The sequence below is a fragment of the Ylistrum balloti genome, unplaced genomic scaffold (assembly GCF_031769215.1).
Source record: "Ylistrum balloti isolate Yb309-2 unplaced genomic scaffold, AGI_CSIRO_Ybal_v1 Utg369954, whole genome shotgun sequence".
Taxonomy (NCBI): domain Eukaryota; kingdom Metazoa; phylum Mollusca; class Bivalvia; order Pectinida; family Pectinidae; genus Ylistrum; species Ylistrum balloti.
In genome coordinates, this window is record NW_026782055.1 from 933,418 (window position 1) to 949,309 (window position 15,892).

Genomic DNA, 15,892 nt, shown 5'->3' on the forward strand with positions numbered 1-15,892 from the left:
TTTTGTCCTGTTCCTCAGCCCCGCAGGTTCAGGTGAGGTCAATATGTGCATCTTGTGCTAGTGGTGGATCTTGTGGTTCAGCAGGAGCTGAAGTAATGTTTGGGAACCAGACTGTCAGAGACCCTGCTGCTTTAGCATTGCACTGGGTGGGGGGTATTTCTCTGGTATTTACTCCCACTATACTTTGACAATAACTTTCCATCTGTCAAATCCCAGTTGGCAGAATTCCTATGTCATGATGCTCCAGCAACAAGCTCTTCCAAAATAACTTTTACAGTGGATGAAGTTGACCTTACCTGTAAAAGTCTTCCTCTTGGAAAAGCTACTGGCATTGACTCTATTGTATATGAACACCTAAAGTATGCTTGCAATTCACTTTATGTATGTCTTTGTACATTATTTAATGCTTTCATAAGGTTTGAATATGTACCTGTGTCACTCAAACATGGTTTGATTTGCACATTATATAACGGTCATAATAAGCCAAAGAATGACCCAAATAACTTCAGAGCGATTTCTCTTCTACCCGGTATTCTAAAAGTGTATGAAAAACTACTCTTGAAAAGATTAGAGTCTATGAACCTTTTTCATGTAAATCCATTACAGCATGGTTTTCAAAAACAAGCTAGTAGCTCTATGACTTCATATATCATGCAAGAAACAATCGCGTACACTTCTGAACATGATAGTAAATTGTTCACTTGTTTTTTAGACGTGTCTGAAGCCTTTGATTGTGTCTGGCTCGACAGTCTGTTTTTTAAACTATCACGTTCGGGTTTTGACAGAAAAAATTGTTAGTATGATTATGTCTTTACACAAGGATATGTATAGTGTTGTTATATATCAAAACTTTGTGTCTGAAGTGTTCGAGATAAGCCAGGGAACACATCAGGGCAGTATTATCTCCCCTTGGCTCTACTCTGTTTATATCAACGATTTGTTGAATGATCTTAGTAGTTCTGTATACTCGCTAACTATATCTGATGTTAATGTCATGTGCCCTACGCAAGCAGATGATATTTGTCTTCTTTCACTTACCAAACACAATTTAGATATGCTTATAGATATTTGCTACAAGTATAGTTGTAAATGGAGATTTAAATATAATGCCTCCAAATCAGTAGTTATTGTCTTTGACGAAAGTAGTAATGTTTGCTCACAATCGTATCACACTTGGTATCTAGGTGACAATGTTGTTAATGAAAGCACAAATGTTAAACACGTGGGTATTAATTTGAATAAATTTAAACCAGGTCGGCCTGATGTTGACGATGTTGTCCACATACTGCTAGGTCAGTGTTTTGCTCTACTAAATTGTAATTTATTTGGTCCCAGTATCAATCCTATGACTGGATTCCATCTATATTTGTCTGTTGTACTCCCTAGAGGTATTTTCGGTTGTGAGCTCTGGATATCTCTCTCCAACTCTGATTGGCATTGCCTAGAATCAGTCTATCATTTATGTGCAAAATTAATGCAAAATTTCCCACTTCGTACTAGGTCTGATGTAGCATTGGGAATGTTAGGTTTGTCTTCTATACATCTTTACGTAGAGCAATGTAAGCTTCGTTTTTTCGGAGCTTTGTGTAATAACAAAACAACTTGTACTTCAAAGCGTTTATATCAAAATCATCTTGGGGTAAATAACGCGAAGAAAGGTTTCAACAACGACATTTGGGATGCTTTACACAAATACAACTTCCGAGGCATCTTACTTGATTTTCTTAATTCTGGGAAATTTCCATCCAAACTTGGCTGGAAATATCTTCTAAAGAATGTCCTTCTGTGTAGAGAATCTGATGACTGGCGTTTACGTATAAACAGTTCTTTAGAATTTTATAGATTCTACATTCTTCATCCTGATATGGTTCCTACAGTAATTTGGTCATTTTCTAAACGCCATCCAAATTTTAACAGGACATGTAAAACTGTGGCAAAAACGTGGATTGCCCCTCTTACTTGTTAACTTTTATGTGCTCCATGTAAAGGCACTTTTGAAGACGCAGTCACCCATTGTTTACTTGACTGCAAAGAGCCCATATTAACGTCTCTGCGAGATAATCTTTTTACTAGTTTTGTGGACAAATATCCAGTTAATGTGTATGTATCATTTGACCAGGCGGACAGAGATGTCCAGATAGCGTCTCTGTTGGGTGGCCCCAGTGAGGACATTTTTTAATAATTTTCTGATGATTCATCTTTGTTTACATTTTTTATTAAAGATTGTCTAATGTTTTCTGAAAAGGCCTACAATATGACTTTTCAGTAAATGCCATCTCCTATCTAATGTTTGATGTGTTCTGCTAGAAATCTCCATTATTGATGGATTTGTAATTTACATTCATTGTTCAATATTTATATACATATATTCTTTTTTTTTCTTTAATTTTCACCTTAATTTATCATAATTATCATTGTAATTACTCTTCAATTTTTGGAGGAAATAAAGAAATGATGATGATGACTTTTGACTTTCTCTTTACTAGCACACAATTATTGTATACATGAAAATAATCACAACAGAAATTAGATTACATCATTAAATTGTTTTATCTTTAAATACATAAAACATAACAATTAAATAAATTTGTTAATATCACAACTAGGACTGTTACTTGTGTGGACATGTCTTTCTTGTGTGTCCTGTGGGAAGAAAAAGAAAAAAAATTAACATTGACATCATCATTTATTTCATAATTAAATTCTACATTTTCTTAAAATGGATCTAGACCTGAAGAAGTTCAAAAAAAATTCTGTTGTATTATGTGTATACCAAAAAGATACACTGAACAAAAGGCCCACGGTCACCTGAGTCACAACGCTTCTTGAAATGTCATAGAAATGATTTTGTTAATAAAAAAGTAACATAACTTTAACTACATTGCACACATAATGCAACTGTAAATGGTACATAAACTTAACCACAGTTCCATGCTAAAGCTTCTAGCCAGGTTTAAATCAAAAGAAATTAAACTCAAAAACTGAACTTTAATATACAAAATCTTCCATCCATGAACAGTAGAACATCTTTGAAATTTCAGTCAATTTTCACCCCGTCTATCAGTCACAGGGGGTCAACTGTGGTCAGTATGTACACTTATCAAAATGTCAGATCATACTAATAATTCTAACCAAGTTTGAACTATTTATAAAAGAAAATAAGGAAATAATGCTCAAAAATTTAACTTTCCTATATAAACTTTAGTAAATGTTACCCCCTCCCCGAGGGGAAATGTAAGACCCTGGGGTCATGAAATTACACTTTTGGTAAAGCACCATAGGACACTTCCATCCATGAAGAATATTTGGTTCTAAATTATCTGGGTACTGAGAAAAAGACTTTTGAAACCTAGGTCAATTTGACCAATTTTTGGTCCTGTCCCTCGGCCCCGTGGGTTCAGCCAAGGTCAATATGTGCATCACATCAAACTGTCAGTTCATACTAATAATTCTAACCATGTCTGAACTATTTCCAATAGAAAATAAACAAAAAATTTTGTATAATTTAATTTTCCTATATGAACTATAGTAAACTTTACCCCCTCCCCAGAGTGAAATGTGAGACCCTGGGGTCAGAGACCACATAATTTACAATTTTGGTGCACCTTTAACCATGGAAGGTTTTTGTAAAATTTCAAATTTTAAAAGTTCATGAGTTTTCCAGCAGAAGTCGAAAATGTTCAAAGTTTAATTCGCACTATGCCAGACAAAAGGGGATCGCAATAGGTTACACAGAGACTTTATCTCGTTTGACCTAGAAATCAGAGAACAGACATTGGAACAAGTCCTCACAGTATGGCCATACCTTTCCTTTAAAATGGAACCCCTTTGACATTTACCTATGATTCCTCTTTGATGTTTTTAACATCTGTATGTATTTTGCTGTTGGGCTAAAACCTTATACCCAAACTGATAAAAAGTGAACTGAAGTGGAAGTTGGGGATAGATACATACTACTAAATATCATGATGTTTAAACACTGATGTCTATCTCAAATCAGGCCAACACTTATGCTTCACAAAAAACAAATTTAAACAATATTGAATATTTGTGGAGGTCCCTTTGTATGCAGATCATTAATACAAATCATGTAAACACTTCTTCACTGTTACTACCGAAGCAGGATTTTAAAATAACCACGATCAGTCTCTCAACTCTACCTCTTTTTTCATTAAAACTATTAAAGATGTCAGAACATATTTCATGACATACAGCAAGTCCACCTACCTTCCTCTCCACATAAGCCACATTTCCTTGCCTTCTTGGTAGTTGGTCCCCCACTGTTAGATCCCCCATGTCTCTTGGAGTCTCCTCCTTTGTTCCACATACCACCTGTATTTTCTGCAAAAAAAAAAAGAACAAAAATTTAAATGTTACTCTGCTTCTAACATTTTAAATTTGGAAAATCATTTGTCTGATGTGTAAACAGGCTTATCTGAATTTACTACACAATAGCAAATATTTATAACATACATTATGAGTGGGCAGTATTCAAAAGATGAGTCAGAAATGTGCAAAAACAGGAAAGGTAGATTGTGTACTGTCAATCTAGCACTTGGCATTAATCAGAGTAATTGTCAAGTTAATGTGTGTAGATTTGATTTATTGTGAACGTTGAAGCACTGAACATTCTACGGTGGGTAAGCTAGAAGTCAATGTATATGCTCTGTGTTTCAGTGGTTTATAAGTTGTAAAACAAAAACAAAAAAAACTCAATTAAGACTTAGTTGCTGGCCATTTACTGAGGTCGTATTTCAAAGCCAGGTTATTTCACAATATCTTTATTGAAACTTATTTTCACCTACACCAACACACAAAACTGTGGAATCATTTGTGGAATTGAAGCAGGTTTCATGAAATTCCCTCATCCTGCTTGAAAAGTGAATAGTAAAATATTCTTGTTTAGAGGAAACCTGTACTGATACACACGGTGGAACAGAGGGCAGCAGCTTGGTATGGTGATGTAAACTAATAGATATTACAGATATTTTAATGATGAATTGTAATATTACAGATACTGTTGTGATGAATTGTAATGTTATGGATATTGTGGTGGTAAATCATGGTATGAATGATCAATCCATTCCTTTAACAGGAATAATTGGCAGACCATGGATGAAGAGTGATATTACAGAATTTTGGTGTAGAATTACAATGATAATTACCGCTACTTCCTGACTCATCAACCCATTGGAAGAAATTACAACCTTCACCACGAGGTTTATTGCATGCTAGGAATTGTCTCCCTTTGTTTGGGCCTTCCTTCTGTACTGATAACCTGAGAATGAAACAAAACTATATGCCAATCATTCAAAATACCCTGATACTTAACTACCACCTCACCTCAGTGTGATCTTGTGTGACTTTTGACCCTTCGACTAGACTGATGACTATCAAATTCTGATCTTGTAATTTTACATAACAATACTACAGAAATCAGAGTGATCTTGGCACCCAAACTGTTAGCTCTTTATTTTCTTTTGAAAGTTGGATTTTTTCCCTTCTTTTCTCCCCCACCCTAAATTATTTGGAATTTGAAAATTCCTTTTCAAGGAAAATAGATAATACTCTTGAACTGTCAAACTTTGTAACATGTTTGCCAAGAAAGAATTAATTACTTGATGTTGACTTTAAATTAGAACTAATCTTCATTCTTTCACAGTACAACTCAATCATTATTTAAAACAGACTTTTACATCTCAATAGTAAGCTTGACCTCATAACCTCTCTCCCAATTACTATATGGTGTTAAAATAAGTCTGAAATTGTGACCTTGACCTTTCACTAGGTGACATTATTGAATACTAAACATTTTTGATTGGAAGCAGAATTTAAAACTTGTGACCATCATCTTTGAGCATGAAAAAAAAAATTTGTTTGCAAACTTTGATCTCTGGGACAGAGATCTGCTGAAAGACTATTTTAAGTCCATCATCTAAGAGTGTCAGGATAAAGAAATCATGGCTAGATTTACTTTTTAGGTAAGTTTCCACAGTTGCATTTGTTGTCTTCTGTGTTTGCTGCTGGTGGAGGTGGATTTCCTCTATAAGGAGTACTGGTGCTCCTGAAACAAAGATCAGAATCTTTCATTCTCAATAATGATTAACCATAGTTGATTAATGTAACATTTCAATCAGCCTGAAAAATCACTGGATTTCCCACATCAATGCTTCTAATACCCTCGACTCTTGATATCCTATATATTTCTATTATCAATTTTTTGCAGGCACAGATTGCTGTAAATGGACAGTAATAATACAACAATACAATAATGTCATACTAATATCATAAAGTAAAATATAATAAAGTATAATATAATAAAGTGTAATATAATAAAGTGTAATATAAGTAGATTTGTGTGTTAGGCATCTATTCTGTAATTACATGTACCATTTCAATGTCAGTTATAGCAGAGGGCATCACCAGTGTTATGACACTGTACTATAACTGTATCATCGTGCTTCAATATTACATTGTACTAAAAGTATGTCATTGTACTATACATATAACACTGTACTATAACATTGTACTACAAGTATAACATTGCACTATAAGTTTAACATTGTACTAAAAGTATGTCATTGTACTATACATATAACACTGTACTATAACATTGTACTACAAGTATAACATTGTACTATAAGTATAACATTATACTACAAGTATATCATTGTATTTTAAGTATCTATGACATTATCGTATTTAAATATTGTATTATATTTAATTACTATACTATAAGTATAACATTGTACAATAAGTATTTAAATTATTGTACTAAAAATACATCCTTTTAACACTAAAGTTGAAAGTATAACATTAAAAATCTTTATATATATACATATATATATATATACATATACCTGTTGTATAAGGAATGGCCTCCTCCTCCATCATCATCGTTCGGTGTCTCATCCGCCCACAGGAAAAAATTACATTTAGAGGACCCACACTTGTAAAATTGTCGTCCTGAAACAGTGTCAACACTATAAAATGCCTAGTCGACTTGCACACTTTATGAAGTTTATTTTAATGCTTAATTTCATGATACATTGGAACTTCTTGAAACAAGCCATGCATAGGACAGAAACATTTGGCCAGATTAGAGAGGGTTCAGATCGCAGAAATAAACAATGATGACCAGTCTGAATCCGATTACATTCTGTACATTACATGGATACACATTTATCCATGCCTTACATTCCCTCTGAACATCTATACTGCACATATCCTAGTCTCTGAATTAAGAAATGTCAATGTACCTCCATAAAACACAGTGTATATCAGCCTAATGGCATAAACATCTCCTAATGGCTGAGTAGAGCTGATATGGATATTGGGTCCCTCCTTACTTACTGCCAGTAACTAAGTGACATAGTTAGACCCTTAATAACCTACCTGTATTGGTCCCTCCTTAACTGCTGCCAGTAACTATGTAACACAGTCAGACCCTAGATAACCTACCTGTATTGGGTCCCTCCTTACAGTAACTAAGTGACACAATCAGATCCTTACATATCCTACCTGTATTGGGTCCCTCCTTACGTACTGTCAGTAACAAAGCATCCTCCCCACAGGAACATACAATGGCATTGCCATCACCAGTTGGAGCATTCCTGTTGAATGGTGATACAGATACTAGGGGAACACGACCTCCCTGGTTACCGTACCCTTCCTGGGTATTATTGGTGTTATTATAAGACTGCCTCTGGCTGGTTGTCTTACTCTTATTTTGTCTATTGTTACTGCCATTTGACAAGGAGGTAGTTTGTCTTCTCTGATTCTGGGTAGCCTGTGTTGGTCCATTGCTGGTCCTACCACTGCAGTCAGAGCTGTATGTTGAACCTATTCCACTATCAGACAGATTTGATTGGTTGGAGAATGAAGTAGGTCTTTGACTGGAACCTAAATAAAAAGTTACAGAACATGAATTGTATGGCCAAAATGTCTATTAACCTATGTTAACCTTCTGAATACTCGTGGTGGGTGTATAAACAAGCTGTACGTCTATCATAAATTCTCTGATACAACAATGTAGGTGATAACTTTAATCTTGTCCACTGTCCTCTACCCATGTTTCTGTTCAGATTCAGGGCCTGTAAAGCTTTACAATAGTTACCAATGTTCCTGTTCAGATTCATGGCCTGTAAAGCTTTACAATACTTACCCATGTTTCTGTTCAGATTCAGGGCCTGTAAAGCTTTACAATACTTACCCATGTTTCTGTCCAGATTCAGGGCCTGTAAAGCTTTACAATAGTTACCAATGTTCCTGTTCAGATTCAGGGCCTGTAAAGCTTTACAATACTTACCCATGTTTCTGTTCAGATTCAGGGCCTGTAAAGCTTTACAATACTTATCCATGTTTCTGTTCAGATTCAGGGCCTGTAAAGCTTTACAATACTTACCCATGTTTCTGTTCAGATTCAGGGCTGTAAATGGGCAATGTAAAGCTTTACAATACTTACCCATGTTTCTGTTCAGATTCAGGGCCTGTAAAGCTTTACAATACTTATCCATGTTTCTGTTCAGATTCAGGGCCTGTAAAGCTTTACAATACTTACCCATGTTTCTGTTCAGATTCAGGGCCTGCAAAACTTAACAATACTTACCAATGTTTCTGTTCAGATTCAGGGCCTGTAAAGCTTTACAATACTTATTAGGGCCTGTAAAGCTTTACAATAGTTACCAATGTTCCTGTTCAGATTCATGGCCTGCTTTACAATACTTACCCATGTTTTTGTTCAGATTCAGGGCCTGTAAAGCTTTACGATACTTACCCATGTTTCTGTTCAGATTCAGGGCCTGTAAAGCTTTACAATAGTTACCAATGTTCCTGTTCAGATTCATGGCCTGTAAAGCTTTACAATACTTACCCATGTTTCTGTTCAGATTCAGGGCCTGTAAAGCTTTACAATAGTTACCAATGTTCCTGTTCAGATTCATGGCCTGTAAAGCTTTACAATACTTACCTATGTTTCTGTTCAGATTCAGGGCCTGTAAAACTTAACAATACTTACCCATGTTTCTGTTCAGATTCAGGGCCTGTAAAGCTTTACAATACTTACCCATGTTTCTGTCCAGATTCAGGGCCTGTAAAGCTTTACAATAGTTACCAATGTTCCTGTTCAGATTCATGGCCTGTAAAACTTTACAATACTTACCCATGTTTCTGTTCAGATTCAGGGCCTGTAAAGCTTTACAATACTTACCCATGTTTCTGTTCAGATTCAGGGCCTGTAAAGCTTTACAATACTTATCCATGTTTCTGTTCAGATTCAGGGCCTGTAAAGCTTTACAATACTTACCCATGTTTCTGTTCAGATTCAGGGCCTGCAAAACTTAACAATACTTACCCATGTTTCTGTTCAGATTCAGGGCCTGTAAAGCTTTACAATACTTACCCATGTTTCTGTTCTGATTCAGGGCCTGTAAAGCTTTACAATACTTTCATGTTTCTGTTCAGATTCAGGGCCTGTAAAGCTTTACAATACTTACCCATGTTTCTGTTCAGATTCAGGGCCTGCAAAACTTAACAATACTTACCAATGTTTCTGTTCAGATTCAGGGCCTGTAAAGCTTTACAATACTTACCCATGTTTCTGTTCTGATTCAGGGCCTGTAAAGCTTTACAATAGTTACCAATGTTCCTGTTCAGATTCATGGCCTGTAAAGCTTTACAATACTTACCCATGTTTTTGTTCAGATTCAGGGCCTGTAAAGCTTTACGATACTTACCCATGTTTCTGTTCAGATTCAGGGCCTGTAAAGCTTTACAATAGTTACCAATGTTCCTGTTCAGATTCAGGGCCTGTAAAGCTTTTTGATACTTACCCATACTTCTGTTCAGATTCAGGGCCTCAATCAGAATATCATCACATCCTCCTATACAACCACAATATCTGCAGATAAAACAATCATTACTTATAGATTCTCTAGCATAAAGTCCAGTCTTTTATCAAGTTTTAATGTACAGATTAAAGCCATAATGGCCAAGACATGCGTAAAATAGAAACCTGTATTTCAGTAATTGTATGAGGTCATATAGAAGTCACTGTATGTCTAATGTAGAGTGGAAAATATAGATTTCTAATGATGTAACTGTATCTAATGTTGAAAGTCTATATGTGAAATCATGGTCAAACTTTACTGAAGAAACTTGAACAATGTATTTTGAAACTGGAAATCACATAAAGGTACCAGTGATTCCATTTTGTACACATCACAACTCTTCTTAATGTATCACAGTGCTGAAGGTTAGAGTCAAACATCAAATAGAGGTAACAGTGACCTAATTTTATTATATGAAAGACTAACTGACGTAGTTATCACCAAGCTTAAATTTTACTCACTCTGTCGGCACCATGGGAGGGACTGATCCTCGTTTAAATTTGAATTTGATCAGGCGAACTCCATCACACTGTCAGAGATAACAATATAAACTGTTGTGAAAAAGGACATTAGTTTTAACAAATTAAAATTATATCACACATGTAGAAAGCACTAATATACAGCCCCAAGCTGCTGGGATATATTGTATATCTATGGTGCATCTATTGACATAATGCTGTGTTCAGCCATCATTAAATAGTCTAAGATGTGACACTGAAGAAACAGACTAGTACAAAATATTTATATATTTAATGAAACAATTCATCAAATAGCATCACAAGGTTAATTATGGACAAGGGAAGCATTACAATTAGAGATACCGTGATCAGGATGAGAACCAACATTGCCTAGTGATAAATCTGATTACAAATACATATGTATTATAAATATTCAGATTATAAAATGTTATGACCCAGTCAGATATTGAATGACCACAAGAGTCCTCAGTAGTAACCTCCAGTACACTTGACTTACTGTATGACAACTGGTGTCCTCAGTAGTGACCTCCAGTACACTAGACTTACTGTATGACAACTGGTGTTCTCAGTAGTGACCACCAGTACACTAGACTTTCTGTATGACAACAGGTGTCCTCAGTGTCCGTACACTAGACTTACTGTATGACAACTGGTGTCCTCAGTAGTGACCTCCAGTACACTAGACTTACTGTATGACAACTGGTGTCCTCAGTAGTGACCTCCAGTACACTAGACTTACTGTATGACAACTGGTGTCCTCAGTAGTGACCTCCAGTACACTTGACTTACTGTATGACAACAGGTATCCTCAGTAGTGACCGCCAGTACACTAGACTTACTGTATGACAACTGGTGTCCTCAGTAGTGACCACCAGTACACTAGACTTACTGTATGACACCTGGTGTCCTCAGTAGTGACCACCAGTACACTAGACTTACTGTATGACAACAGGTGTCCTCAGTAGTGACCACCAGTACACTAGACTTACTGTATGACAACTGGTGTCCTCAGTAGTGACCACCAGTACACTAGACTTACTGTATGACAAAAGGTGTTCTCAGCAGTAGCCTCCAGGACAAAGTCAGGCAGCCACACAGCATTCCTACAATCTGGATAACCCATACAACCAATATAGAATCTACAAAAAGAAAAAAAATTTAAAAAATCAAGCTTCCAGTTTCTTGTTACTGAAACAGAGCCATCATAGCATTAAGTTTGAAACAGAAATATATCTTTGCTGATTTTCAGTACTTCTACTCTCAGATTTTTAACAAGAAAGTGAAATCTCCTCACTCTGAGATTTTAACACTGTGGAACACTTTGGGTTAATATCCCTGTATCATGTATGGGTTGTGGAGTATTATAACTGTATCATATTGGTTGTGGAGTATTATAACTGTATCATGTATGGGTTGTGGAGTATTATAACTGTATCATGTATGGGTTGTGGAGTATCATGTATGGGTGTGGAGTATTATAACTGTATCATGTATGGGTTATGGAGTATTATAACTGTATCATATTGGTTGTGGAGTATTATAACTGTATCATGTATGGGTTGTGGAGTATTATAACTGTATCATGTATGGGTTGTGGAGTATTATAACTGTATCATGTATGGGTTGTGGAGTATCATGTATGGGTGTGGAGTATTATAACTGTATCATGTATGGGTTGTGGAGTATCATGTATGGGTGTGGAGTATTATAACTGTATCATGTATGGGTTGTGGATTATTATAACTGTATCATGTATGGGTTGTGGAGTATCATGTATGGGTGTGGAGTATTATAACTGTATCATGTATGGGTTGTGGAGTATCATGTATGGGTGTGGAGTATTATAACTGTATCATGTATGGGTTGTGGAGTATTATAACTGTATCATGTATGGGTTGTGGAGTATCATGTATGGGTGTGGAGTATCATGTATGGGTGTGGAGTATTATAACTGTATCATGTATGGGTTGTGGAGTATTATAACTGTATCATGTATGGGTTGTGGAGTATCATGTATGGGTGTGGAGTATCATGTATGGGTGTGGAGTATTATAACTGTATCATGTATGGGTTGTGGAGTATTATAACTGTATCATGTATGGGTTGTGGAGTATTATAACTGTATCATGTATGGGTTGTGGAGTATTATAACTGTATCATGTATGGGTTGTGGAGTATTATAACTGTATCATGTATGGGTTGTGGAGTATTATAACTGTATCATGTATGGGTTGTGGAGTATTATAACTGTATCATGTATGGGTTGTGGAGTATTATAACTGTATCATGTATGGGTTGTGGAGTATTATAACTGTATCATGTATGGGTTGTGGAGTATTATAACTGTATCATGTATGGGTTGTGGAGTATTATAACTGTATCATATTGGTTGTGGAGTATTATAACTGTATCATGTATGGGTTGTGGAGTATTATAACTGTATCATGTATGGGTTGTGGAGTATCATGTATGGGTGTGGAGTATTATAACTGTATCATGTATGGGTTGTGGAGTATTATAACTGTATCATGTATGGGTTGTGGAGTATTATAACTGTATCATGTATGGGTTGTGGAGTATTATAACTGTATCATGTATGGGTTGTGGAGTATCATGTATGGGTGTGGAGTATTATAACTGTATCATGTATGGGTTGTGGAGTATTATAACTGTATCATGTATGGGTTGTGGAGTATTATAACTGTATCATGTATGGGTGTGGAGTATGTGGAGTATTATAACTGTATCATGTATGGGTTGTGGAGTATTATAACTGTATCATGTATGGGTTGTGGAGTATCATGTATGGGTGTGGAGTATTATAACTGTATCATGTATGGGTTGTGGAGTATTATAACTGTATCATGTATGGGTTGTGGAGTATTATAACTGTATCATGTATGGGTTGTGGAGTATCATGTATGGGTGTGGAGTATTATAACTGTATCATGTATGGGTTGTGGAGTATTATAACTGTATCATGTATGGGTTGTGGAGTATTATAACTGTATCATGTATGGGTTGTGGAGTATTATAACTGTATCATGTATGGGTGTGGAGTATTATAACTGTATCATGTATGGGTGTGGAGTATTATAACTGTATCATGTATGGGTTGCTTCTCCTGTGATATTCAGTGTGAGTATTATAACTGTATCATGTATGGGTTGTGGAGTATTATAACTGTATCATGTATGGGTGTGGAGTATTATAACTGTATCATGTATGGGTGTGGAGTATTATAACTGTATCATGTATGGGTTGTGGAGTATTATAACTGTATCATGTATGGGTTGTGGAGTATTATAACTGTATCATGTATGGGTTGTGGAGTATTATAACTGTATCATGTATGGGTTGTGGAGTATTATAACTGTATCATGTATGGGTTGTGGAGTATTATAACTGTATCATATTGGTTGTGGAGTATTATAACTGTATCATGTATGGGTTGTGGAGTGTCATAACTGTTTCATGTATGGGTTGTGGAGTATTATAACTGTATCATGTATGGGTTGTGGAGTGTCATAACTGTATCATGTATGGGTTGTGGAGTATTATAACTGTATCATGTATGGGTTGTGGAGTGTCATAACTGTATCATGTATGGGTTGTGGAGTATCATAACTGTATCATGTATGGGTTGTGGAGTATCATGTATGGGTTGTGGAGTATTATAACTGTATCATGTATGGGTTGTGGAGTATAACATCTGTAACCTTTATTAGTGTTGAGAATTGTACCTTTATCCTAATTGGATGTGCAGTGTACCTGTAACCTATATAGGTGTAGGGTAAACCTGTTTCTCAGGTGAAGATCTGAGGTATGAGGCTGATCTGAGGGTAAACCTGTTTCTCAGGTGAAGATCTGAGGTAAGAGGCTAAATCCCTACCCAGGGTGGTTTGTGTTTCTATGGAAGGTAAAACCTTAGACTCTCCTAAGCAGTTGTGGTTGTCTCCCTTGGCTTCTCCTGTGATATTCAGTGTGGTAGTCATCACCTACTGTAAGGAAGTTCTGTCTGTGGGTATGGGGTGTACCCCTCTATTGGTGTAGATTAATCGTTTGTCCTTTATGAAGTGGGGTTTATTGATTTTTTAGCGGAACAACTGCTCACCCTTTTCCATCTTTCTTTGTTTTCAACATCATATCCTGACCACAGTTTGGGCATTTCTTGATTGGTGAAGACGCTAAAGTTTCTAATGCTGGAAATAGACATTTTACTTTGATATCAATAGAAAGTCTCAAAAATAATGTTCTAGTTTTATAGAAAGGAAAACTCTTAATCAGGAATAACAAAAACCCAAAGATTTCTTCCTATAGGCTGATAAATGACAAGAACAAGTCTGATATGTACCTAGTACAACATCAGTATAGAACAAGACTGATATGTACCTAGTACAACATCAGTATAGAACAAGTCTGATATGTACCTAGTACAACATCAGTATAGAACAAGACTGATATGTACCTAGTACAACATCAGTATAGAACAAGACTGATATGTACCTAGTACAACATCAGTATAGAACAAGACTGATATGTACCTAGTACAACATCAGTATAGAACAAGACTGATATGTACCTAGTACAACATCAGTATAGAACAAGACTGATATGTACCTAGTACAACATCAGTATAGAACAAGTCTGATATGTACCTAGTACAACATCAGTATACTGACATATGTACCTAGTACAACATACCAGTATAGAACAAGACTGATATGTACCTAGTAGAACAAGTCATAGAACAAGACTGATATGTACCTAGTACAACATCAGTATAGAACAAGACTGATATGTACCTATATGTACCTAGTACAACATCAGATATGTACCTATACAACATCAGTATAGAACAACTGATATGTACCTGATATAGTACAACATCAGTATAGAACAAGTCTGATATGTACCTAGTACAACATCAGTATAGAACAAGTCTGATATGTACGTAGTACAACATCAGTATAGAACAAAGTAATGTTAGATATACTGACCATGTTCTGCAGGTAAAGGCTGGGCCTCCCCAAGGTACTTTGCTAGTGCTTCATCAATCTTTAAGGCCTACAGACAGAAACAAGGTCCTGTGATACAATGCATTTACCTGTCAGTGTTTACATTAGTTCAAAACCAAAATAATGTCTAGCAATTAAACTGGAATAGATTTCTTTTTTTTTCAGTAAAGATTGGCAAGAAATATATTTTATCCCTGACAGTGAGGTAATGAACATTAGATATGAAATATTAGGGTAAACCACTGATAAACCTCAGCATTTCTTTGATACTTATCTCGAACGTAAAAATGATCCCACACCAATATTCTATTGTACAAAGACAAGATCATATGTCAAGATACTGAGCATGTCAAGCTTTCTGAAGATTATAAAGGCTATCAAACCTACCTGTGTCAAAACACTGAGCATTCAAAGCTTTCTGAAGATTACAAAGGCTATCAAACCTACCTGTGTCAAAACACTGAGCATTTAAAGCTTTCTGAAGATTACAAAGGCTATCAAACCTACC

At 35.8% G+C, this 15,892-nt stretch overlaps 1 protein-coding gene across 1 annotated transcript in view; it reads right to left on the minus strand.

Moving 5' to 3' along the window:
- Positions 1 to 2,596: 2,596 nt before the first annotated feature.
- The window catches only part of LOC132547435 (DNA topoisomerase 3-alpha-like), a 35,130-nt gene continuing 21,834 nt past the window's right edge, over positions 2,597 to 15,892 (minus strand). Inside the window, exons 21-31 of the mRNA XM_060211190.1 lie at positions 15,367 to 15,433; positions 14,481 to 14,568; positions 11,406 to 11,505; positions 10,349 to 10,416; positions 9,831 to 9,898; positions 7,522 to 7,902; positions 6,861 to 6,966; positions 5,975 to 6,064; positions 5,166 to 5,278; positions 4,228 to 4,341; positions 2,597 to 2,643 (exon numbers count right to left, since the gene is read on the minus strand). Coding sequence (XP_060067173.1) covers positions 2,612 to 2,643; positions 4,228 to 4,341; positions 5,166 to 5,278; positions 5,975 to 6,064; positions 6,861 to 6,966; positions 7,522 to 7,902; positions 9,831 to 9,898; positions 10,349 to 10,416; positions 11,406 to 11,505; positions 14,481 to 14,568; positions 15,367 to 15,433 — 1,227 coding nt within the window. The 3' untranslated portion in view covers positions 2,597 to 2,611. The remainder of the gene's footprint in view (positions 2,644 to 4,227; positions 4,342 to 5,165; positions 5,279 to 5,974; positions 6,065 to 6,860; positions 6,967 to 7,521; positions 7,903 to 9,830; positions 9,899 to 10,348; positions 10,417 to 11,405; positions 11,506 to 14,480; positions 14,569 to 15,366; positions 15,434 to 15,892) is intronic.